The following is a 26,375-nucleotide window of genomic DNA, read 5'->3' on the forward strand; positions in this document are numbered from 1 at the left end:
CGTTATAAAACGACAATTTTGTTAATATGGAAATGGATTATGAAACATTAGATGTATTAAAACAATTACTACAATATGTTCGGAGTGAGAGAGAAAAATTAGAAGATGATCAAAGAAAACGATTAAAAGATAATCCAAGAAGACGTGGAAATCTAAGAACTAGTGATAAAATTAAAGATAAAAGTCCATGTAAGATTTGTGAAAATTTAAATAAGGGAACTCGATATCACTCTGAAGCAACGTGCTGGTTTAAAACAAAAGAGGATGATAAGATTAATAATAAAAATGAAGATTTACAAATTACACAGAAACAGTGCTTGAAGAATGAAAATAAAAATAATGTGGAAAAAATTTCTACAAAATATAAAATAAAATATACTCCAGAAAAGAAAAATTTCGAAGCAGATTGTATGAGCAGGAATCCAGTATTAGAATCGAAGGAAAATGCAAATGAACAATTAAAAGTTGTAAATTTGGTTAAATTAGAAGATATTTTAAAAGATCAGAATAAAAATGAAGACATACAAATAACACAGAAACAGTGCTTGAAAAATGAAAATAAAAATAAAGTAGAAAAAACTTCTACGAAAGATAAAATAAAATATACTCCAGGAAAGAAGAATTTAGAAGTAGATTGTCTAAGCAGGAATCCAGTATTAAAATCGAATGAAAATGCAGATGAACAATTAAAAGTTGTTAATTTGGTTAAATTAGAAGATATTTTAAAAGATCAGAATAAAAATGAAGACATACAAATAACACAGAAACAGTGCTTGAAGAATGAAAATAAAAATAAAGTAGAAAAAAATACTACAAAATATAAAACAAAATATACTCCAGGAAAGAAGAATTTAGAAGTAGATTGTCTAAGCAGGAATCCAGTTTTAGAATCGAATGAAAATGCAGATGAACAATTAAAAGTTGTACATTTGGTTATATTAGAAGATACTTTAAGAGATCTGAATAAAAATGAAGGAATTCAAAAGAAAAAAACAAATGGATTGAAAAAAACTGTGTCTACTTTAAAAGGGTCAAGAAAAAAAAATACAAAAAAACAAGAAAGAAAAAAAAAGAAAAAAAGAAGGAAAAAAAAGAAAGAAAGAAAAAAAAAAAACTTTATCATATCACTAAACTTATACCAGTCCCTTCACTACAAGAAGATGATCCGGAGGACGAGTGAAAATTTTACTATGAATTTTCATCCCCAAGGGGGGAGATGTAATAAAATAACTAGGTACCTACCTATACATTTTATTAAGTACTTACAAAAAGTACCTACATAAAACAGTTCTACCACCAGATGCCGCATGCGTCGCTCAGAATAAAACAAAAGACTTCCGATAATATTATTAACTGTCAGAATCAGATAGATAGATAGATAGATAGATATAAAAATTATTATAAAGATAAATTAAGAATAAACTTTAATTACAAAGCAACACATTGTTTATTTTATTATTATACACCCACTTTACATATTATTTACACTTAATTTTCAAAAGGAAAATATTACCACGTTATATATATATAGAACTTCCAAGAATAGTGGTTGTCAATCATGGGTAGAATTGGTGAATGTTACACATGTGTAAAGTGATCACTTAACCCTTTGAACCCTGAAGCGCTCATTGTACAAGTACCCTGACCCTGAACTCCTGTGTAATTTTTGACCAAAAAATTATATTTGACTAAAAATGATATTTCAATCCAAAATTAATCTGAGTTCATGTTCAAACAAGTTTTCCGCGGGGAGATGAGAGGGGTCTCACACTCCCGATGACGTCGCAATAAGTCAAAAGTATCGTCTCGATTTTTATGTATGGGTATATGCGTTACTAAATAAAGCCGGTTTACCGGCCTCTAGAGTTCAACCAGAGTCAAACCAGCCTATGACAGGCGTAAGCCCCGTAAATGTCCAGACTTCCATATTCTTCTCCATCTATGTTGAGATTTCAAGAAATAATATAATGTACATGCCTTTATATTTAGGAACTCCAGCCTGGATGGCCATATCCAGGAGCCGTCCATCGTCGGAGCCAAGCTCCACAGAGCTGAGGGATCCCGCGGGAGAAGCGTGAGGAGAAACGTCGGACCGGGACCTTCCTTCCCTCTCCGGAACACTTTTCTTCGCCGATGACTTTACCCTTCCCATACTGAAATTGAGCAAAATTGTGAACGTTTTCCTAAATGCTATCTGATAAAATATTTTTAAACACAAAATAATATTTACTTATTTATTTTTTTTTACAAAAATGTTAATAATATTAGTATATAACCACTCACCGAGATTTTTATGTCTACCGGTTTCGAGTGCTATGGTGGTGAAGGGTGGTATTGTTTACATGCTGCGTTAGTGATTGTCCTGACGAAGAGACGGGTACGTCTCGAAACCGGTAGACATAAAAATCTAAATATAATTAACATTTTTGTAAAAAAAAAAAGTAAAAATGACTAACCACAAAGCAAATGCTTTAAATATTAATAATATTGAGAATAAAAAATAATATTTTTTGACATCTCATCAAAGATGAAGAACAATATGGAAGTCTGGGCATTTACGGGGCTTCCATATTCTTCTTCATCTTTGATGAGATGTCAAAAAATAATATGAAAATAACTCATGTAATTGGAGATAATCCAGATTTTCTTAAGAAGTATTTGCACACTCAAAATGTTGTAATTTTTTTTATTACTTGTTGGGTATCAGTCGGGCCTTGGAGTCGGTGCTGTCGATGGTGAGGTCCGACAGGCTGGAGGAGAGGGAGTGCTGGAAGGGACTGCCCTCGATAGCGTAACTTTCCATTTCATCTTGGGCAACTAAATATGCGGGCAAAGCATTCTGAAAATAAAAAAAAAACATTCAAAGGTGATATCATTTCCACTGCATTTAGTGTATTTTCATTTTTCTTTTTCCAATTCAGCATTTCTATTCCGTACATTAGGGTTGGTACCGTTACCGTTGCGCAACTCTATTAAGCTTTTGTTTGTTTCACTTTGTTCCTTTCAGTCTTTATCAATCTTTCCATCCCCAGAGAAAATATTTCCAGAATATAAAAAACCAACTACCCGTTAAAAACTTTCATCATTTACCACAATTTGACACTTTTTAAAAAAAAGCACAACTTCGAATAAAATCATAGTTTCTTGAATGTTTTTCGCAGATACTTTGTGGCACATTTTATAAACTTTATAAAATTAAAGTACTCTTGTTTTAACCACTTTTTTATTATAAGCACACTTTAACTTTTTATTATAAGGTGTACGGAGTGTGTGGAAGTTTTTGGTAAGGGAATGTAATTAACTGTGAGTATTTTAATGTTTTTAATTGTAGAATTTAATAACCCTCATGATGACAAGGTTCTTGTCGAAACCGGTAGGTTAAAGTATACATACTTATAATAAAAAAAGTGGTCAAAACAAAGTTGTTAAATTTTATAAAATCAAAGTTAACTAACTAACCATAACGCCGCTTTCCCGCACAGAGAACAGAACGCCACACTTCTGTCTTTGGAAACAAAATGTTCGCCTCTTCTACATCCATGCATCTCCTCATTTCAACTTCAAACCAAAACAAAATCAAGTATTTGAAATACTTGATTGTGCCATCAGTCTTCCTCTGCTCTTATTTCCAACTACATTCTAACTAAAACTAACTAACCATCACGCCGCTTCGCCGCAGGGGTAGGCAGAGAGAATAGAACGCCACACCACTCTGTCTTTGCAAACATTCTTCGCCTCTTCCACGTTCATGCATCTCCTCATACTAACTACATTCGGCTTTTGTTCTACTGTTCTTTCTTCACTCATTAGTTCCACATGCCCGGGATTCATCCGATACCAGTCTAAAGAATGGAATCATCCTGTGTGCTTTTACCTGAGCAATTCTGCGAGGTTCCGCTCTAGTTTGGATCTCCTTGCGGATGGGCACCGTGCAGTCGGGTTCCTGGTAATCTTCCGGATCATTCTGGAAGTAAGAAATTTTTTTTTTAATGTCACATGAGTTTATATATCATATTAAATGTTAAAATCGAACACTGATTTTTTGAGTCTACTAAATTGTACGTTATTGTTAAAAGCACATAAAAAAATTATATTTGGGACAATAGTTTCACCTTGTTATGACATTTTTAAATGAATTGACATTCGTTTGAAAATGATAAATATCATATTATTTTTTGACATCTCATCGAAGATGAAGAAGAATATGGAAGTCTGGGCATTTACGGGGCTGACGACCGTCATAGGCCGGTTTAAGTGATCATTTTACACACGTTTAACATTCACCAATTCTACCCATTATTGACAACCACACTACTCAAATTTTTGGAAGTTCTATATATATGAACCGATTTTGAAACATTGTTCTTGAATCATTAGAACTTCACTAGAGACATCTATTGGTGAGATGAAAAGAAGCTTTTAATTGAGCAGAAAATCATTTATTAGTATGTGAGGTCCGAATCCTGGATTATAATCACACACATGAGAAATGCCAGAAAAATGAAATATAAATAAACAAGAAATATGAAAAATACTCCTATAATTGGAGATAATCCAGATTTGTGAACAAGTATTTGGACACACTCAGAATGTTGTATGATAAATATCATTTCGTATTTTTAAATAATAAATGTTTCTAGAATGAATCATAATATGACTCTTTTTGCTCATAATTTCAACTGCCACTTGTTAAATCATAAATATTATTTTACAACCTCGAGTGAGGGCTATCTTACGCCATGAGTATTCATTTAAAAAATCATAATAATCTAACGATTGGTACAGGAATTATGAATGTTTTTGTTAAAATGTGCATTTTTTGCTAGTAGTACAAATTTGCATGGCATTTGAGGAAAGTCTTATAAAAAAAATGAATTTGAAAAAGAATGTATATTTGGTGTTTTGAATTGACTACCTTTGGCATTCCGGAGCGGATGCACTCGGCCAGGAGGTTGCCGTTGTCCCCGCTGAGGTTGGAGCTGTCGTCCGAGTAGTCCCGCGGCGCCCCGCGCTCCTCCCGCTCCTCCTCCAGCAGGGACAGCGTGGACAGGTCGGAGTGGCTGCCCGCCTTGGACAGCAGGGCCGGCGTGTCCTCCGTGCAGTACCTCAGGAAGCCGTCGGTGCACGCGGGGCCCGGCTCTGCAACGTACGTACCAACTGTACCTTTACACAATCATCGAGAGGTGGAACACTACCCAATACTTTCAGAAATTGAACTTGTCTGGCTTGCCTGCTAGCTTGAGCTGCCTAAACAAATTCCCTCTACATAGTTTTTTATCATCGACCCTTATCGTACCATATATAATTATTTAAATCAGTTTGAATAAATTAGAATATCAGATTGAATGCAATGAAACATTTAATGTATACTTTAAATATTTATTTATAAACAAAATAATAATTAAACATAGGTGTGTTTAAAAATAAACATAGTAATAAAATTTACTAGGCAAATTTAATTACTGTAATGTAATATCATACGCGAGTCGCTGAAAAAGCCTCGGCGAGCTACCGTGTGGTGAACACTGACCTAATGGATCAAAACAAATTAACCCTAGATTACTGGACATTCCAAAGAATTTACGACGGAGATCCAATCTGTGGGGCAACATTACCGAGGCAACACATGTAAAGAATGTAGTGACAACTAGCATTTGTCTTAATTTTTTACCGGTATTTTATATAAAGTTCTTTAAAAACATGCTGCGCTTATTTTTAAAATGTTTTTTTGTGAGTTTTTTTTTATCGTCGTTCATTTTACGATTGTCCCGTAGTAAGGTGCATTGAAACAAGTCCCGTGGTCTGGCGTTAAACAAAGATATAAATATTTTGTATATTAAAAGCATTGTTAACTTTGTGATATAGTAATATAACACTCTCCTTATCATTCATCGTTCACTTTGTGTAATACCACTTCAAAATAGTATTTCATGGCTGCCAGTTTTGGAATAACCATTTCATCATCGGGTCAAGTTTAAACTACGCTTGACAAGGTGGTGGAATGGTTATTATGAAAACACTAGTTTTTTAGTGGTATTATACAGTGTGAACGATGAATGATAAGGAGTTTTAAAGATATAAATACCTTGTGAGGACATGTGGAGAGATTTTTGATGCATATTGATGGGTGACGAGTGTCCCGAGCTGGGTTCAGATCGGTTCAGAGCACTCGGAGTTCTTATTTTAATTCTGGAAAAATAATAAGACTGGTGTTATTTTTTTTCAGTTTTATTAATCGATTCGGCAATCTCTTTTAAGATATATCCATTTTAATTTAAATTACACTAGGTAAATACCACTATTTGTTCAAATCTACTGTGACTAATGCTTCGATGCATTCTGCATCATTTTCAAACACCGTAAATAATAAATGCAACTAGACAATTTTAAAATAATTTTTTTAGACATTTTTACTTTACAATCTTAAAATTAATTACGCTTTTCACTCATAAAGATACAATAAGCTCTTGTGCTTGGAGAGTGACTTACACCTGATATTTATTGTTTTTTGTTGGTAATATATATTTTTTTCTTCTATTAACATGTTTGTAATTAATTTCATTTATTTTTTAGCATTTTAACCTTTCCCTTACGGTGCTAAAAACTTCCGCGTGCACCTGTGATATGTATTTTGTACACCATATGAGAATGTGATTTAAAAACGTGAAAAATGTGAATATTCCTAATTGTTGCTTTTATTGACTATAGTTGAAGTTGAATCAATTTTGTAATGTTGGCTGTGGTAAGTATCTAAAAAAGAGAAGAAAAAAATACATCGCAAGTAGCTGCCATAACTAGCGTAGCGGCACGACTACCCTGAATGACGACTTGTGCTAAAATGAGATTGTCGGAAACAGTATGAAGCCGCGTGCGCGCGTACGTAAAATGCAGCACACACGCATACACAGAGAAACGTTTGTGTATTGGTGATTCTATCCCCGATTTTTTTTACAATTTATTTATTTCCGTTGCTGAAAATTAATAACTTTATATCATAATACTTTTGTGCAACACATTATTATATTACGGAGGAATACAAAAATTCTGAGCCCGTATCTTTAATATATTATATTGATATTCTCATTTCTAAAGTTAAATTGTAGTAAATACATAAACGGAAGGGGAAGGTAAATGTCTTTTTTTTTCTCGATATCTGTAGATAGGTTATTTAAGTATTTCTTCTTCTAACCCTTATCCGCACCCAATGGTGCATAGGACACTGCATCATATAAACGCAGTGTTATATTGATCGTTAATACATGAAGGAAAGGTGATCAGCCCCCCGCTTCAGGTACCAGTCCAGGGTGATATTGAATAAAAATTAGAGAGAAAAAAAACACTTATATTTATTTGACCCCCCTGGGAAGCGAACCCGGGACCTCCAGTACGGTAGCCGAGCATGCTAACCATCACACTAAGGAGACGAACGTAAGTATTTGGTTCCCAAATATGTACAGTTCTGTTGAAATTGTGATGTGAATTGATTACTTGGACTGTATCCCCTGCGTGATGCAGGCGGCCAGGATGTCGTCTCCGCGCTCGCTGCTGTCGGCCGTCCCGGTGGCGGAGTTGGCCTCGCTGAGCTGCGAGGGCGGCAGGGGGCGCCCGCGCGACGGGGGCCCGCTGCTGCCCACCCCCTGGCTACGCACCTCCAAGTCAAACGGCTGCAAAGACATAACCACCAACTTAGAACACTTTACCAGACCTAGTGGACATTTTCATTGTAATATTTATTCAATCCTACCAACCATCAAGCAGAGAAAGCTGATGTACTTCGGACACGTCATGAAAAATTAAAAATATCGTCTTCTCCACCTAATCATACAAGGAATGATTGAGGGGCGAAGAACTCAAGGACGCCGAAGGACATCATGGCTGAAAAACCTACGACAATGGTTTGGCAGAAGCACCAAATCTCTGTTCCGAGCTGCAGCATCTAAAGTGAAGATAGCCATGATGAGCGCCGATCTTCGTGAGAAGTGGCACAGAAAGAAGAAAAAGATTACTCTGGACTGGTACCTGAAGCGGAGAGCTGATCACCTTTCTTTCATGTGTGAAACGATCAAGATAACACTGCGTTTATATGACGCAGTGCCCTATGCACCATTGGGGTGCGGATAAGGGTTTTATTATTTATTATTATTAGTGGACATTACGGCAAAAGGTTCTTAATTGCAATTATGACGTAATTACTACTACTACCATCACGCCGTTTCCGCGCATGGGTAGGCAGAAAGGATGGAACGCCACAATCTTCTGTCCTGACATACACTCCTCGCCTTCTTCACATCCATACATCTAGACATACATGCCATCCGATTATGCAGACTTTCAACACTACCGTATTTTAGGTTCTGATTGATCTGATCGTGCCAAGTCTTTTTCGGCTGTCCTCATTCTGTTTTCCCGCTCACATTCGCCACATATATTTTCTTAGTCATTCACTCGTAATTGCTACTTCCAATATATAGGTAGGTGTCTCAAATGGAGATGGAGCATCTATCGTTTTTATATGAAAGAATATCTGCTCCCTAACACATCAGCGACACAATATTTGGAAGAGAGTACTTTTAAATTTTGACTTTTAATATTTTAACCTTTCATTTTTATAATTTGTATTTATGTGATGTGATAACTTAAAACCATGCGAAAAATAAATAAATATGAAAGACTGTATGTTAAATAAATTCAGTGCATTTACAATATTACTCAAATTACTAACTAACCATCATGCCGCTTAGAGAGTAGAACGCCACACCTGTCTTTGCAAACGAACTTCGCCTCTTATGGTGGGGACTTTAGGTAACACGTTACGATGCGAGCATTCGTATAGTCAGTACAGCGAGCCGAACGCTCCATCCATAGTCGGAGCGCTCGCCGCGAGCGACGTTACAACGAAATGCTCCGGTTAGTCCCTACATTTACATATCCATATACACCTGCTGATTATTCCGACTCCTGACTTGACCACCTTCAAGTATTTCACATACTTGATAATGCCAAGTTTTATTCAGTCTTTCTCAGCTCCTTTTTTCAACTACATTCGCCTCATATATTTGTTCTATCGTCACTCATTCGTTCTAAATATCTGAACATACCATTCATAATTTTATCGATAATTTATTTATTGACTTGGCGTTTAATTTGTAGAACTCCATTTTAATTTATGTATTAATTTTAAATCAAACACAGATTTTTTGAGTCTACTAAGTTGTATTTTATTAACAAAAAACACATAAAAAATTATATTACGCCCTAACAAGGCGAAACAATTGTCACAATATAATTTTTTATGTGTTTTTTGTTAATAAAATACAACTTAGTAGACTCAAAAAATCTGTGTTTGATTTAAAATTAATACATAAATTTATCGATAATGCTTATCATTTGTCATACATCGATAACATGATAACATCTGTCATACATAAGTCTCACTCCTCAGATGCACTTTAGTTCATGAGAATTCACGCATTGGAGGTTTGATAAAACAATAGTAGGCGCATATTTACCTTGGAAGTTGGTTCATCATCAATGGTAAGTGAGCTGAGACTTGTGGCTGTAGAGAACTCCACCGGAGTGTGTTCACATTTGAATGTGTTCATTTCATCCTCAAACACGGACCGTAGTCGATCTGGAAGCAAAAATATTCATATTGAAACACACAAAGCGGTGGGATATTGTAGTGCAAATATTCACACTGATAAAAAAAATAGAAACAGCTCCTACCCTCTCCTCATCTTTCGACATCCCAAGGGCATTCTCTTCCAAGTGGACTCTCAAATTTCACAAACAGTGTTTGACAAGTTGATTATGCATTTTTATCAATTGTTACGCGGTATGATTGATAATCTTGAAATTATCCGGAGCATTGGTCTGTATGTTCCCGATAGTTACCTAAGACAGCGTCGTCATAGATTGTTTCACATTCCTATATACAGGACCAACCTGCCGATGGTTATACCTGTGGGAAGAGCTACCGCTATGCTGAATAATATCACGCCAGATATTCATCTATTCCATGTGTCTGAGAGGGAATTCCGAAGCGGGATTCTTCTACATCTTTAACAAGAGTGTTCTTGCTTACTTTATAATTTTTGGGCTAGTATACGCTTTGAATTTTAGTTTGTAATATATATGATATTTCATTACTGAATAAATTGAATTGAATAATGACGTTGAATACATGGAAAATGCATGAATGAATCAAGTAAGTACGTTTTTCATTCATAAGTACTCTGATTAAAGAAAACACTTCGTTTTTTACCACTTGAGTTTTATTATAGACTACATGTTTCAGAAGTTAAACTTCCATCATTCAGGTCTGTATAATATAGTTACTATACAGACCTGAATGATGGAAGTTTAACTTCTGAAACATGTAGTCTATAATAAAACTCAAGTGGTAAAAAACGAAGTGTTTTCTTTAATCATTGTAACATGTCTTACCACAAAGTTAATGCCGAAACAATAAATAAAACATAAGTACTCTTCTGATGAATCTAAGAAAGCTAGATATTCAAACATCACATCAGACATATGATACTTGGCACCTCAGCAGTATTGATATTACATCTTCTATTTCTAATACCGATTCTAGGTATACTTTATTGATTGGGTAATTAATAAATAGTGGTTTCATGTTTTTATAGAATCTCATTTGGCATTTTTGTGAGTTTCTGTTCTGTTCAATCTGAATGACTTTCCAGATTTTTTTCTAGTATGTAACAGCCGTTTATGTGACGAATTGTTTTGAAAATATATTGTATTGTTATTGATTAATATAAGTGATGATTTTTATTAGTGTATTCTTTATTGTTATTGTACATATTTTTGTCAACACGTTGACTGTCACGGCAATTTTCAGAATTCCGGTCTAAAAAGCCAATTTTATTTAATCACATTCAGTAAAAATGTTATTTTACTGCTTGATTTTGAATAAATTTTTCATTATTATATTTTCTGTTCATGTATTAATAAATTTTCTGTTCATGTAAGCCAACATTGATTTTTGTTCTTTTCCCATGCGCCATCTATACATATAAGAACTGTCATACTAGGAATTTGATCGTAGCTGTACGAATATGGCAAGTAAACACAGTACGAGATAACTCCTAGTTGGCGTCCTAGCAAAGAACGCAATCTACGAGATTTCTAATAGTTGGCAGTCAACAGTTATTATTGTTAAAGGCATTAGCCGTAAATGAACTAAACAAAATGCGCTTACTAATTGGTTGGGGCGGACTCTTGTTGTTCTGCTTGATGAACCGACCGGATCCGACCGAGGAGTCGGCTGGCGGAATAGGGCTGTGAGTCGGAGAGTCGGGAATCTCCGAAGGCGAGAGACAGCCAGACGTCATGCGGCTGCAATTAGTACAAGCGCACAACGTCAACAACATGTCACTGACACAGTTTTTCAAACACACCTTACACCTTTTTTATAATACCAACAGATATATTTAAATAATAATATATATATTTTTTTTAAATATATACCTATAACCTGTTTTTAAAAAAAATAAACTTGTACTTTTTACCAGGGCTTTTTTTCCATGCAACGCGGTGGAATGGCAATCCAGCATCTTTTTTCACGGATATTTTTTTTAAAATTTCGAAATCAATTAGACGAAACAATGTTTGCGCTTACGTAATTACAATCTGTATATTATATTATGAATATTATTTAATTTATCAAAATTATAAAATATGGTATTGTAATGAATGTTTAAATGATATTTGAAGCTTCACATGAAGTGAGTTCTGGGACTTTTTTGTTTAAAAAAAAGCCCTGTCTCTATTACACATACTCATATTGACACGTCAACCATGAGTAAAAAGGTGAATGTTACATATGTATAAGAAATCACTCAAACCAGCCTATAACAAGTTGCAAGCCCTGTAAATACCCAGACTTCCATATTATTTTTCATATAGGTTGAGGTATTAGTATTTTTTTTTATATAAACAGATAAAAACAAGCTCTCATTTGAATGCAACATTGCGTCGAAATTTCAAAGCAATCAGTGAATAACATAAGAAATATAAGATTTTCAACAAATGCACATTTACATTTTTATTAATATAGATTGAGGAGAATTCTAGATTTCAATTTAAAATGCTCACAATTCTTTAATCAATGTACAATTTATAAGTGATAAGTGCTTTTAAAGAAAAATACATACAACAGGTTGATATTAAAACAAAAATAAATATATTTTATAAATAGAATAGTAAAAGAATCAGCAATGGTTGAAAAACCGCACCAAATGACTAATATTTTATCTGACGCAATATACCTTTGGGAGATAAGATTCCCGCAAGTTAGAAAATGATAAATATATATGCCAAATTTAACATACAACTCGGAAGAGTATAAGGGTTCAAATAATATTATTATTTATACCTTTAAATCTGGCATAGGAAAATAAACTATTTAATAGAACCAACCAATTTTTTTGATCTGAATTTGATGCCATAATCTGAGTTTTTGACTATGTGGGGACAAAATATATAAGAAAAAGTACAAAATATTTTTTTTTACATTGTAAAACTGTTTGTGGAGCACATATGGAGACATGTAGCACTGGAGCTCATCTTCCCACATCATCTCTTCAGAATAACACTATGCTATTTACAATATTAAATTTTTTGTTATTTTTAAATTTGAAAAAATAAAAAACTTGCGAAAAAACCCTTTTTTGAGTTTATTAACACACTTCAGACGGATGTTTTTTACGCCTGCGAACCGCTGGCAACGGGATTAGATAATTATGTACATACAGTTGAGACCTTAACAAGGAGATTGGTACATAATATTAATGTAAAAACATTAAACATGTAATTCCTTCATTTCTGACTTTGAAATGAGGCCGGTGCAGAAGGTAAAAATACCCTTCCCATCCTTAAGCATAAATCGACCCAACGGATAGAAATACCTTTCCCGTCTATAGTGTGTTAATGTAAGCACGACTAGTTTTGAGAATTATGGATGTTCTCATGTAAGGTGATAACATGGGAAAGGCAAGCTTCAAAGTGAGGCAGAAAACGAAACAGGCCCTGACTGGTCGGCTATTTTTCGCATAAAGTTTGAATTCAAACGGTTGTCTGGTACATATAGATCACAGACAAGATATACTTATACTTGTACTTTGTATTATTGATAGATTTGTTATTAACTTGATAAGTTAAAAATAAAAATGAAATACTTGTTGGAGACTTTTTGAGTTTATTAATGTAAACACGACTAGTTTCGAGAACTACTAATAATTTGAACATGCTAGTACTCAAAACTAGTCATATTTACATTGATAAAGTCAAAAAAGTGGTCTAATACACCTGTTTTATTTAATTACACCTCGCAATTTTGACCTATTCAAATGCTACAATACAGCCAAAAAATAACCCATTAATTGTTCGTACACTGAAGCCCTCATCAAACTAAAAACAACAAAATGACGTTGGTTCACTTTACATAAATATCAGTTCACAATCGTTATTCCCGTGGCCTCCTAAATTACGAATAGTGGCAATGATAAACACTGATACAGCATGATAAGATACATTTATTGCATTGAGAGTTTGCCATATCTGATAACACTTTCACTTTATGTATTATTTTTAAAACAAACACAGATTTTTTGAGTCTACTAAATTGTATTTTATTAACAAAAACACATAAAAAAATAATATTGTGACAATTCACTCACTCCTTTCAAGAACGTCATAAATCAAAAAACTTGATATTTCAGGAGTACGTTTTTAAAGTTTAAAAATATAATACAATGTATTAAAAAATAAATTACTAGCCACTTATTGAGCTTTTTAATGTGCAACAGATCTTTTTAGGTAAAACCTGAAGGTTTTTTCTTCATTTGAAAAATATTAAGTTTAATTTAAAAAATAATTAAACAATACCTTTTCTTCAAAATGCAAAAACAACACTTTCTGCCCTATAGCGGGTGAATATTAAGTTGAAATATGCCTCTTATGCTGGGATATAGTACATTTTCTGGGCATTCCGAAAATATGCACAACTCAAAATTGACAATTTTTGATTTATGACGTTCTTGAAAGGAGTGAGCGAATTGTTTTGCCTTGTTAGGGCATTATCAAACGAATGTGAAGATCAAATGGACTACGGTCCTTATGTAGCTATCTTTGTTCAAAATGCTGGATTTCACCCCACTTAGAACCTATTTGTATTAAGATTTTAAATGATATAGAAGAAGTTTATTAACATGGGAATATGGAAGTCTGACGGAGCTTACTACATGTCGTTGGCTGGTTTAAGTAATAGAGAGGATAGGTGTGTCACAACTTGAGATGAAACATCTATTGTTTTTAATATGAAAGATGATGAAAGTCCGAGCATCCCAGGGCTTACGACCTGGCATTTGGCTGGCTAAAGTCATTACTTTATACACTTGTGTACCATTTGTCATTCCGCTGATTATTGAACATCCATGTTGTGTTAATTTTTTAAAGTTGTATGTATACATGCAATGGTCTTGGGTCCCTTTCACATGTGGATGTAATTTAATAGATTTGGATGTATGGCTGATTGTGGCACTATCAGTTGAAAAATACGTGAATGCTTAACTTTTTTAATGAATTGTTTAAAGAAATGTTCAGACTTCCATCTTCCTTCATATAAAAAAAAAAAACAAAAATGACAGATGCTTCATCTCAAGTATTTTTACTTCAAACCCTTATCCGCACCCTAATGGTGCATAGGGCACTGCATCACATAAGAGCAGTATTATCTTAATTGTTAACACATGAAGGAAATGTGATCAGCTCTGCACTAAGGTACCAGTCCAGGGTAACATCGAATTAGAGTGAAAAATCCCTTATTATACATATTTATTTGATCCCCCCCAGGGAATCGAACCCGGGACCTCCAGAACGGTAGCCGAGCGTGCTGACCATTACACTACGGAGGCGGACGAGTCTCAAATTAAGACACATCTAATATTGATTTATCATTCACAGGGCGAATAATCCAGTGATAAATAAACAATAATGAGGAGTTTACCTGAATTCGGAAACCACAGAAGCGATATCGTCAGGGTGCTCCGGGACGCTACACCCTGACAGAGATCCCAGGGAGCTGGATCGGGAGAACATCAGAGGCGTTTCTTCCGCATAGTTCAACACTCCGGGACTCGTGCCAAATGTCACCACTTTGCCCCCTGGAAATGAAACGCACATAAATCAAACTCGGGGTGAATGGATATTTCCATTTGCAAAGGCATCAAACATGGAATATGTGAAATATTGCAACGTAAAATGGCAAGACACATTACGCAAAAACAATATTAAAAAATGGCTGCCATAGCTGTCTCTGTTAACATGTTACAAATGATTTATGGCACAAATTTTTATAGGCCCTGAACCACACCTAATGGTGCATAGGGCACTGCATTCAAACTCATTCGTTCCACATGTCTGAACCATCTCAACAATTTTATCGTAAATGCTTATCTCGGCCTTGCATTCTTCCCTTATTTCATAAGATCTATCATACATCATTTTGCCGCATATTCGTCTGAGAGATCGGATTTCGACTGCATTCAGTCTACTCTCATCCTTCTTTTGGCAACTCCATGCTTCATTTTCATACATCAGGGTTGGTACCAGGACTCTAATGTATACTGCCAGTTCAGCTTTCGGTGTTGTCCATCTTCTATTACATAAAAAAACGACAGATGTTTCATCTCAAGTTGACACCTATAATTTATCTATGGTAATTGTGAAGATAGGTACAAAGAAGCAAAGTCTTTCTATTCACCCCGTTCAGTTATAGAAGATGAAAAATAAAATTACCATCTTTTTCTTTGGAGTGGTCCTCCCCGTTGACATCATCGGCGATGGGCGGAGTGTAGCTGCCTGCGATTCCCGCATCGTCAGTCCTCTCCGCGTTCCAGTCACTCTCCTTGGCCACATTGTTACTGCCCTCTTCCAGGCTGCTGAGCGAACTCACCCGGGAGAAGTAGCCCGGAGTGCCCTCCTCGCAGTAGTTCACCGGCTTCTCGGGGCTGATCATACCGGAGCTGAACTTGGACTCGTAAGTTATCCTGGAGCCAGACTGGGGGACGACTCGGCTAGCGGAATTCACGGACATGGCTCTGTCGTTGTCGTGCTTGGAGACCTCTTCCAGGGAGCAAGAGTCCTTCTCGTCCGATTGGGACATGACCTCTACGCTCCGCTTCATCACCGGAGAAGAGCTGTCAATTTTGGATTCTTCTAATTGGATACCTTTGTCCGAGAGCGGCAGACCCGATCCGATCGCTCTCAAGTCGGACATGGAAGTGGCCGTGGAGAAGTTGATGGGCGTTTCGTAAGGCGTTCCTTCCGTGCAGAAGTGCTTCATCGTGTCTTCGTGAATCAAAGGGGGCCTCTCTTCCGACAGGTCGGACGCCACCTCGGTTGGATCCTCGGCATACCGGAGAGAATAGTCCGTCGGTTGATCCAAATCTGTCTCTTGGTAATCAGCGTAGTTGACCGGGCGGTTTATTTTGTCCCGGTGACCGTTATCGGGACTAACAGATTGTTCCTTTTTGATTTGGAATGCGCCAGGCCTGGATAGATCGACGTGACTCAGCGGCTTCGGGTTACTCGGAATGGCAAACTCTTGTATGATGTCGTCGCGGCGGACGTCGGTAGCTTTGGTCTCCGAGTATTTCTTGCTGTAGTCGATGGGCTGGTCGCAACTCTCGTCGTATGCCAGTTCGGCATAGTTCCTGGCCGGGTCGCCGGCGGGGATGGCGCTCGGGTGATCGTACTTGACCAAGCCGCCCTCTTTGGAGTACCTTTTGATAAAGTCTCTATCAGCTCGGGAGGTAGCCGTATTGACGGAACTGCAACTTCCTCCGCTCTTATCCGGCATTCTCTCGCCGGAGTTGCGGATGCGGTCAGATATCTTGCTGTTCCTCGTCACTCTCTCGTACATAGAATCCGAGTGCGTGCTCGTGACCGAATCCCGGCTCTCAGACCTGTTGACATTTTCGGATCTCCCGTGGAGCATCGTTCTAGACATGTGACCTTTCTGCAAGCTGGATTGGAGCAGCAAAGTGTTACTGCAACTCAGGAACCCGCCAAAGTGGGAACTGTGGCTCAGCGATATCTGCGAAGCCAAGTGTCCCATGAGAGGAGAGCTGGACGACATTCTCCGTTTCTCTACGCTCATCGCCAGATGCCTCTCGGTAGCGGTGAAGAGCATCTTCTCGTCTCTATCGCTCGTCGTGGGAGACGTGACCGGTTCGATATTTTCGCAAGTCTCCGCGAGATTTTGATCCAGTTCTTGTTCCAGAGCTTTTTGTTTGCGAGCTCCGAGAGTCGGCAGAGGCGGTAAGTTCAAATCCCTGGCCGTGGAATCTAGTGAGATAATGTGATTTTTTCCAGGCTTGGAATTGAGTAGGTTTTTGAGCGCGGCACTGGATCCCATGGCGATCATCTTGTGCTTGGAGTGGATGAGACTCCTGAGCATAGGGACGGCCCCGTGGTCCCACAAGTACTGCTGGTCCTGCTGACACCTGGCCGAGAGGTTCCACAGGGTTCCGCAGGAGTTACTAACGATGGTGAGGCTCGGAGATTTCAATTGCTGCAGAAGAACCTTGAGGCAGTTGTGTTCCCTCAAAATTTGTCTATAATCTTCTCTGACCGCAATATGGCTGGACACATTTCTCAAGATACCGCCGGCGTTTTCGACGATAGCGAGAGTTTTGCTAGGAGCATTGAAGCTCAACATGTCGACTAGGAATGCTAGAGCGCCATCCACGGAACAAATGTCCACTTTGTTGAGCGAACAATGCGCGGTCAAGTTCCACAATGCGGAGAGTACGGACTTCAGAGTGGCTTCTTTGTGGCCAGTCATAGCCGCTACGGTTAATCCTTTAACGGTCCCGACTTCTCGAAGTATCTTCTTGCTGGATGTGTCCGCTCTCCATGATAAATTACGTAAAACAGCAGCCGTAACCTGAGAAAAAATAAAAAATAAATTTAAATTTGATTTCCAAAAATTGGACAGCAATAGGTATTGAAATAAATAAGGATCCGACTTACTTGTCTCATGTCATCGTTTGGGGATAGCAGTTGATCTACCAGCGCGGTCATAAAGTCTTTGAATGAACACAAGAGAGCCTTATTATTTCCATCGCCGAACGTCAGGTTGGTTAAGGCCATGCCGGAATACTTCCTCATGGTCACGCACTGTTCATTCTCCACCAGACTACCGTGAGCGCACTGATCTACGGTGACGAGAGCGGCGAGGGACTGAAGCCCGCCCAGTTGGCACATGACGTGTCTGTGCTCCTCGTCGAAAGACAATTTCATCAAGGCGGCCACACTCTGAACGGGGTGCTTGGACATATCGTCTTCAACAGGTTCACATTCTTCCTTGAGGGAAGCGATCAGGTCTTCGAGGCACTGGCAATACTCGCGCACTTGTTCCAACAGCTTGAGAACTCGGGCCTCGCGCCTGCCGGCCTTGTCGTCCGGCTGGGCGTGGACCATATTGTGCAGGGCTTTAGCCGCCTTGTCTCTGGAGCTTCGAGACAGTTTGGAGTGAATCAGTTGAACTAGTAGCGGAATGCAGCCTGACTGGCGCATGGCCACGCAGCTCTCCACGGTGTGGCTCATCTTCAGGAGATATTCGCTCATGTCCGCATTGCTGTCGGCCGACAGCGAGAGCAAGGACAGTAGAGAGTATACGCAGTCCACTTTGGGGCCCAGTTGCTGATGCGGTAAGGCTCCGGAAGGGGCGTTTCCCGACCCGGCGCTGGAGAAACTCTTGACGCTGCAAGAGTCTTGGCTTTGCCAGAGTTCCCTGTCTCCGGTCCAGCCCCCTTCGTAATAATGTCTGTCGCTGGATGTAGAAGGTTGCCCCGGAAGCGCTTCGTTGCGTTGAAAATGGTTTCTATTTCTTCTTTCGGAAGAATGACGATCTTCCATATAATCTCGAGAGTAGTAGCCGTTGTCTTTAGGTCTGGGCTCTCTGACGCGAGAAGATTCGTAATATTTGGAATGATCATTTCTCCGCGGGGGTCCGCCGTTAGTCACTCTCTCGCGGGGAGCTTCGTCCAGGAAGTGAGGATTCGTGATGTCGCTCAGCCTGTCATCGTCCGGCGAGAGAGAATGTTCTAGAAAGTGCGGTTTGGGAATTCTGCAATCGTCACTTCGCCTGGAATGATAGTCTTCATCCAGGAAGTGCGGTTTGCGGGGAGTGCTCGTGGAAGGTTCGTCGTTATTGACGAGTTCCATCTGTTCTAGGTCTAGACTGAAGCTAGAAGATTTGTGAGGTCCGTTTCGTTGCGGGGTGTGTTTGTGGTGAGAAGGTCTGGAGCTGTTGAGGTCGGGTTTGGGTTGCGGGATCATCTCGGGAGAGGTTCCGGGTTCGATGACCGCTTGTGCGGACAGATCCACGGGTCGCTGGAGGGTGGCGGGGTGCTGGCCGGACTCGGGGTCCGTGCTTCCCGAGGGCCCCCCGGACTCCGTTAGAACAGAGTTGGAAGACTCCATGCTGCTCCAAGTGCCCGTCGCTACTTCATTATCCAACTGAAACAAGAGAGAGAAAAAAGTATTAAAACTTGCGAATTAGCCAGTTTTCACTCAATACGGAATTTCAATCTTGTGTACATTGCTTTAAACTTCTGCGTAATGAAGTCCAGTTATCATGAATAGCCGACCGCAGTAACTTTTATCCATATCCCAGCCCTTCCCTGGAGATGATCTGCGGTTGGATGTAACAAGATTCAAGGACAGGATATATAAAAAAATAATAGATGTAAAATCAAACATTAATTTTTTGCGTCTACTAAGTTGTATTTTATTGTTAAAAAACACATGAAAATCAATTTTGTGACAATTGTTTCACCTACTTATGGCATTTTCCGAGACAACTATTGTTGTCTCCCGTAAATTATTACTATACATGTAAGAACAATTCCATAGAACCTAGAATTGAATAGCTATATAAGGACCGTCAGTCCATTAAATCTTCACATTCGTTTAAAAACGCCATAAGTAGGCGAAACAATTGTTAAAAAATAGATTTTTATGTGTTTTTTTAACGATAAAATATAACTTAGTAAACTCAAAAAATCAGTGTTTGATTTAACATTTCTTCTTCTTTCTGTGCCACTTCTAACGAAGATCGGCGATCATCATGGCTATCTTCACTTTAGATGCTGCAGCTCGGAACAGAGATTTGGTGCTTCTGCCAAACCATTGACGTAGGTTTTTCAGCCATGATGTCCTTCGGAGTCCTTGAGTTCTTCGCCCCTCAATCTTTCCTTGTATGATTAGGTGGAGAAGAGGATATTTTTCATTTCTTATGACGTGTCCGAAGTACATCAGCTTTCTCTGCTTGATGGTTGGTAGGAGTTCCTTATTGGTATTCATCCGTCGAAGGACCTCTAGGTTGGTGACATTTAACGTTTAATACATAAATTAAAATGGAGTTCTAAAAATTAAACGCCAAATATATAAATAAAATAATAGATGTTGAGACACCTATAAAATGTTCATCATTTTTGGGATATTGATAAAAAAGCGCGTTTGTGTTAGTTTTACCAACTTTCTGGCGAGAGCGATACCCACCGTATGGAAATTTCCATTGGAGCGCTCCATGTTGCCATTGGACACATCGGACGCGATGCCGGAGTCCAGTCCGGACGAGGCCGCGAGGTTGGCATTGTCTTCGAGCAGCCCGAAGGAGCGGCCCGCGGCACCGTACTCCCGCCCGACACACTTCAGGCTGCGGCTGTTGCGATACATCTCGAGACCGCTCCGACTCAGGTCACATTTGTGGACACGCCACTACTTACAACACTCATAACACTTTTGCCAACTCGACAGTCTTTTAACACAACTTAAATTTCGCTCCAAAATTCAACTGATTCCAAAACTTATTTACCCCTATATATCTAAATTCGTCATAATAGAGATGAATACATTAAACCCCCCTATAAAGTCGAGATAGGCACCGCGTTATCGGAGGGAACATTATAGGGGGGGTTAATGTGAATGGAAAATAATGAAAATAGAAAAATACGGTTTATTTTACAATGCTTGTGAAGCTTTGAAATTGAAACAATGCAATTGAAAACATTGAAAATGAAAGTGACAGCACTGTCAAGAAGCACGCTATCCGCCATTAACAATGTTTAATATCGAATATTTTGCTGTTACCTTCAACAGATGGCGCTGCCATCGCGATCCAAAACATGTTTTACACGTCGTAGGTACAAAAAACGTACATATTTAAATGCAAAAATATCAAAATTTCTAATCGATCGGTGAATAGCTTTAAGAGATTTGGAATTTTGAACAAACGAAAATTGGATTTTTATTTGTATAGAGATTTTAACCACCTCTGTTCGGAAACATAATGTTAGATTATAAGACCAGCTGATGTCTTAGTCGAGATATTTATGCATAATATGTTTTTTAATACAAATCTGAAGCTCAGACAAAGAATGATCAAATACTATGTTTGGTCAGTTTTACTTTATGGTGTCGAGGCATGGACCTCAACCGCTTGGGGGCTTTTGAAATCTGGATCCACCAAAGGATGTTGAGAATATCCTGGACCGACATGATTAGTAGCGTTGAGGACTGCGTAGAGCAAACGCACAGACAGAATTGTTCGCAGCAATCAAGCTCCGTAAAACCTGGTGTATTAAATATGATATAAAACGGAGTGTATTTTGGTCACATAACGAGAGGTGAAAAGTATGTCATCCTACAACTGGTCATAAAAGGGAAGATTGGGGGTCGCAGAGGGGCTGGACGAAGGCAGCTTTCCTAGCTGTGGACCGGGACGAGAGGTGTGGAGGAGTTGTTTGGTGCTGCCCAGGATAGACAAGGTTCCTCCCGAGTGACCGTCAACGCCGGGGGGACCCGGCAGGACACATGAAGAAGAAAAAGATGTTTTTTAAATAAATTTCGATGAAACTTAGATAATAACTACAGAAATTATCAACCGAATCCATAATGAACTCTATGTTCACTCTATATTTTTTGTAACTTATACTTATAACAACTTTTTATTTTTTTATAATTTATATTTGAAGCACTAACTTTGTTATTTTCCATTTTACAATTAAAATTGGAATTTATTATTGCACTGAGATGGCGTGCCACTCCTTACGGCGTTCTTGAACCAGATTTATTAACATCGAGATAAATCAACTGATCAGTCAGTCTCTATAGTGTGTTGGATACTGATTAGCCCTGTAAATATGCATAGACTTCCAAGTTCTTCTTCATCTATGTTGAGATATAAAAAAACTTGATATTAATAACTCCTTAGTAGAAATTTAACCATAATTTGTCAATGAAGATTTGGAACATTTTGAGTGTGTCCAAATACTTGTTCACAAAATATGGATTATCTCCAATTACAGGAATATTATATATAGAACTTCCAAGAATTTGAGTAGTGTGGTTGTCAATAATGGGTAGAATTAGTGAATGTTACACGTGTGTAAAGTGATCACGTAACCAGCCTATGACGGTCGTCAGCCCCGTAAATGCCCAGACTTCCATATTCTTCTTCATCTTTGATGAGACGTCAAAAAAATAAAGATTTGGATATTAAAAAGGTGAACAACTATAAATAAGAAACTATGACACTCTCCTTGTCATTCATCATGAATTTTGTGTAATACAACATTAAATTAATGACAATGGGAGTGTTATATTACCATACCACAAATTCAAAAGTGCTTTTGATACACAAAATATAAAAATCTGGTTATATTTTAAATATAAAATATTGACTGAAAATAATGTCATAAAATTTACATTAAAGTATTAATTGTAATATATCAAAATTAAAATGTAACTTTGTTTTAAAATCACGAAAATAATTTTATTATAACTTAATTATAGTGTCTACCGGTTTCTAAGCTAACCGCTTCTTCATCAGTTTCGATAAAGAAGCGGTTAGCTTAGAAACCGGTAGACATTATAATTAAGTTATAATAAAATATTAACAGTGATTTTAAAACAAAGATACATTTTAATCAAACTTTACTTTTTTGTAACTTATACTTTTAGTTACAGTGTGTGAATAAATAAATAAATAAATAAATTATACTCATAATTCCGAATCACGCGTGTAATTATTTTTTGTAATTACTATTATTAAAATTGAAAAATAAAATCTCCGCGATATTTGTTTAAAAATATGTAAAGAGAAAATACGTTGAAATTTAAATTGATGGCTTTGCATATTATAATTAGAAAAAAATGCGTAATCACGTACGTGGCATATTAGTGTAACTAATTAAGATGTTGGGTCGGCAATCAATTGTACTTATTTCACGTTAGCAATTATGCAAACAAGAATATTTCTACTTTCATTGAGAGGGCCGGGGAGCGTGACCGCCGACTTTCTGAATCCGATGCAAATTTGACAGAGCGAACATTTTATACCTTGTTTGGTTATATTACTGCAATTTTGTGCAATTTTGGAGAAAAACCCGTTTAAAAATTATGAGCAAAAAATATATTGTCTTTTAAGTAACAATAAATATATATATATTTTTTTAAGATAGGAATTGCTTTTGTTATTTACCTTGCTTATTATGTGCAAGGTATATAGATGATTTTGTGGATTTTCGTATCTTCTAACCGCACCCAATGGTGCATAGGGCACTGCATCATATTGACATAGTGCTATCTTCATCGTTACTTACATGAAGGCAAGGTGATCAGTCCTGTTCAGTCCTTCAAGGACCAGTGCTGGGTAATATTAAATAAATGCAAAGTGCAAAATCAGTAACATTTATTTTCACCCCCCCACTGGGAATCGAACCCGGGACCTCAAGTACAGTGGCCGAGCGTGCTGATCATTACACTACGGTGGCGGACACTGAAACTGACGACAAAAATGTCTTGCGTGCTTTCCTTATATCACCATTCGAACGTCTATCATACAACTCCTGATCTGACCACTATAAACATATTTTATATAATAGTGGATTGAAAGGGCTCAAACGAGAGAAGTCTAGAAGGAATTAGAAGAGGCCTACATCCAGCAGTGGAGAGATGGCTGACAAAGAAGAAGAAGATTTTTTTAGAAATATTGTTTTTAGGGATGAAATATTTTTTTCCAATCAACACAAAACTTGGCACAATCAGGTATGTCAAATACTTGAAAGCATATTTATTGTAACTGCAGACAGTTGGTACAATTTCATATTGAATTGTTGGGTAATATATCCAAAATAAAACAAGGTTTGTTGGATCGAATTTTACATTTATTCATGTATATATTGATACGTGACGCGTTTCGTCTTCTTAGAACATTATCAAATAATCTATTTGAAAGCAGTCAGGTTAGGAGTCGAAATAATAGGCGGGTAGGTACATATGAGGAGATGCAAGAACGTGGAAGAGGCGAAGAATGCTTGCAAAGGCAAAAGAGTGGTGTGGCGTTCTATTCTCTATTCCCTACTGGGAAGCGGCATGATGGTTAGTTAGTCAGTTAATATTTTATTTATTGATTTGGCGTTTAATTTGTAGAACTCCATTTCAATTTATGTATTAATTTTAAATCAAATACAGATTTTTTGAGTCTACTAAGTTGTATTTTATTAACAAAAACACATAAAAAATATATATTGCGACAATTGTTTCGCCTTGTTAGGATATTATCAAACGAATGTGAATGATATTCGTTTGAAAATGACATAAACATTAGTTTGATAATGCCCTAACAAGGCGAAACAATTGTCACAATATAAATTTTTTATGTGTTTTTGTTAGTAAAATACAACTTAGTAGACTCGAAAAATCTGTGTTTGATTTAAAATTAATACATAAGTTAATATTTTCATGAAAATGGAGCGATTTTTATATATCTCATAAACCGAACATGTTACAGATATGAAAAGTTGGCATTTTGATTGATTGACCTTTAAATGTTGACTGGAAAGGTCGAAAGCTATATAAGAAAATTTGCTTGCCTGTATCAAAATACGCTGGAATCAGCTAAACAGGCTAAATATTCTATTGGAAATGGTCGGAATGAAACGAACAGAACACTTTGGGTGAGTCCAAATCCTTGTTCACAAATCTGGGTGTCTTCACTTGGGAGTCACTTATTTTATATTTGACGTCTCAAGCAGGGGCGTGCATTCCATATAGGCAGAAAAGCAGTGCCTACCCGACCTTACTAAGTAGTACCTAGCTTACCTCACTACCTACCTCTACTGCCTACTCTAGTTAATTCTCTGTGCACGCCACACTGGTCTCAACGTAGATGAAGGAGAATATGGAAATATTGGTATTTACAGGACTTAAGACCTGTCATAGGTTGGTTTGAGTGATCACATTATAAACGTGTAACATTCCAAAAATGTAACTAACTAATCGTCACGGCAGAACATTGCAAACATTCTTCGCCTCTTTCACGTTCATGCATCTCTTTATACATTCAATTTCAATTCAAACCCTTATCCGCACCCCATTGGTGCATAGGGCATTGCATTATATAAACACAGTGTTATCTTAATCGTAGACACACCAAGGAAAGATGATCAGCCCTCCGCTTCAGGTACCAGTCAAGGATAATATTGAATAAATATTAGAGTGAAAAAATCACTTATATTTATTCGCCCCCCCCTGGGAATCGAACCCGGGACCTCCAGAACGGTAGCCAAGCGTGCTGACCGTTGCACTACGGAGGCGGACACGCATACAAACACGCCGATTATTTCGACTCCTAAGCTGACCGCTTTCAAATATCTGACATACAATGTCACATGACATACATGTCAATTATGTTATAATGTGATCACCTAAACCAGCCTATGACAGGTCGTGAGTCCTGTAAATAGCCAAACTTCCAATTTCTTCTTCAACTATGTTGAGAAGTCAAATAAAAATTGAATACCGCTATTTACGCAGAAAGAGTTGTAGCGTAAAGAACGTAAACATTATTTATATAAAAAAACGTACGGGGCAAGTCCATTATCAAGATTACTTGCACGAGTTCATAAATACGCAGAATATTTCATTGAACCGAAGATAAAGACTAAAAACAGGGCTGGATTTACGTAAAAGCCAAGTTAAAGTAAAATAATATGTAGCTTAGGCCGCAAAACTATAAAGCGAGTGTTTTTTCTAGAATTTTCACTCATGAATTACACGAAATTATAGTAACTTTAAACATAAAGGCCGCAAAACTATAAAGCGAGTGTTTTTTCTAGAATTTTCACTCATGAATTACACGAAATTATAGTAACTTTAAACATAAAGGCCGCAAAACTATAAAGCGAGTGTTTTTTCTAGAATTTTCACTCATGAATTACACGAAATCATAGTAACTTTAAACATAAAGGCCGCAAAACTATAAAGCGAGTGTTTTT

General features: G+C 37.4%; 1 protein-coding gene across 1 annotated transcript in view; it reads right to left on the reverse strand.

Moving 5' to 3' along the window:
• The window catches only part of LOC148311398 (uncharacterized), an 86,420-nt gene that overhangs the window by 6,823 nt on the left and 53,222 nt on the right, over positions 1 to 26,375 (reverse strand). Inside the window, exons 4-14 of the mRNA XM_088256669.1 lie at positions 18,061 to 19,551; positions 15,823 to 17,974; positions 15,032 to 15,188; positions 11,225 to 11,361; positions 9,510 to 9,631; positions 7,489 to 7,664; positions 6,086 to 6,189; positions 4,916 to 5,139; positions 3,875 to 3,964; positions 2,694 to 2,839; positions 1,978 to 2,153 (exon numbers count right to left, since the gene is read on the reverse strand). Coding sequence (XP_088112795.1) covers positions 1,978 to 2,153; positions 2,694 to 2,839; positions 3,875 to 3,964; positions 4,916 to 5,139; positions 6,086 to 6,189; positions 7,489 to 7,664; positions 9,510 to 9,631; positions 11,225 to 11,361; positions 15,032 to 15,188; positions 15,823 to 17,974; positions 18,061 to 19,551 — 4,975 coding nt within the window. The remainder of the gene's footprint in view (positions 1 to 1,977; positions 2,154 to 2,693; positions 2,840 to 3,874; positions 3,965 to 4,915; positions 5,140 to 6,085; positions 6,190 to 7,488; positions 7,665 to 9,509; positions 9,632 to 11,224; positions 11,362 to 15,031; positions 15,189 to 15,822; positions 17,975 to 18,060; positions 19,552 to 26,375) is intronic.

This window comes from Brachycentrus maculatus, unplaced genomic scaffold (genome assembly GCF_059751285.1).
Source record: "Brachycentrus maculatus isolate JH-2025_06_01 unplaced genomic scaffold, ASM5975128v1 h1tg000065l, whole genome shotgun sequence".
Taxonomy (NCBI): Eukaryota; Metazoa; Arthropoda; class Insecta; order Trichoptera; family Brachycentridae; genus Brachycentrus; species Brachycentrus maculatus.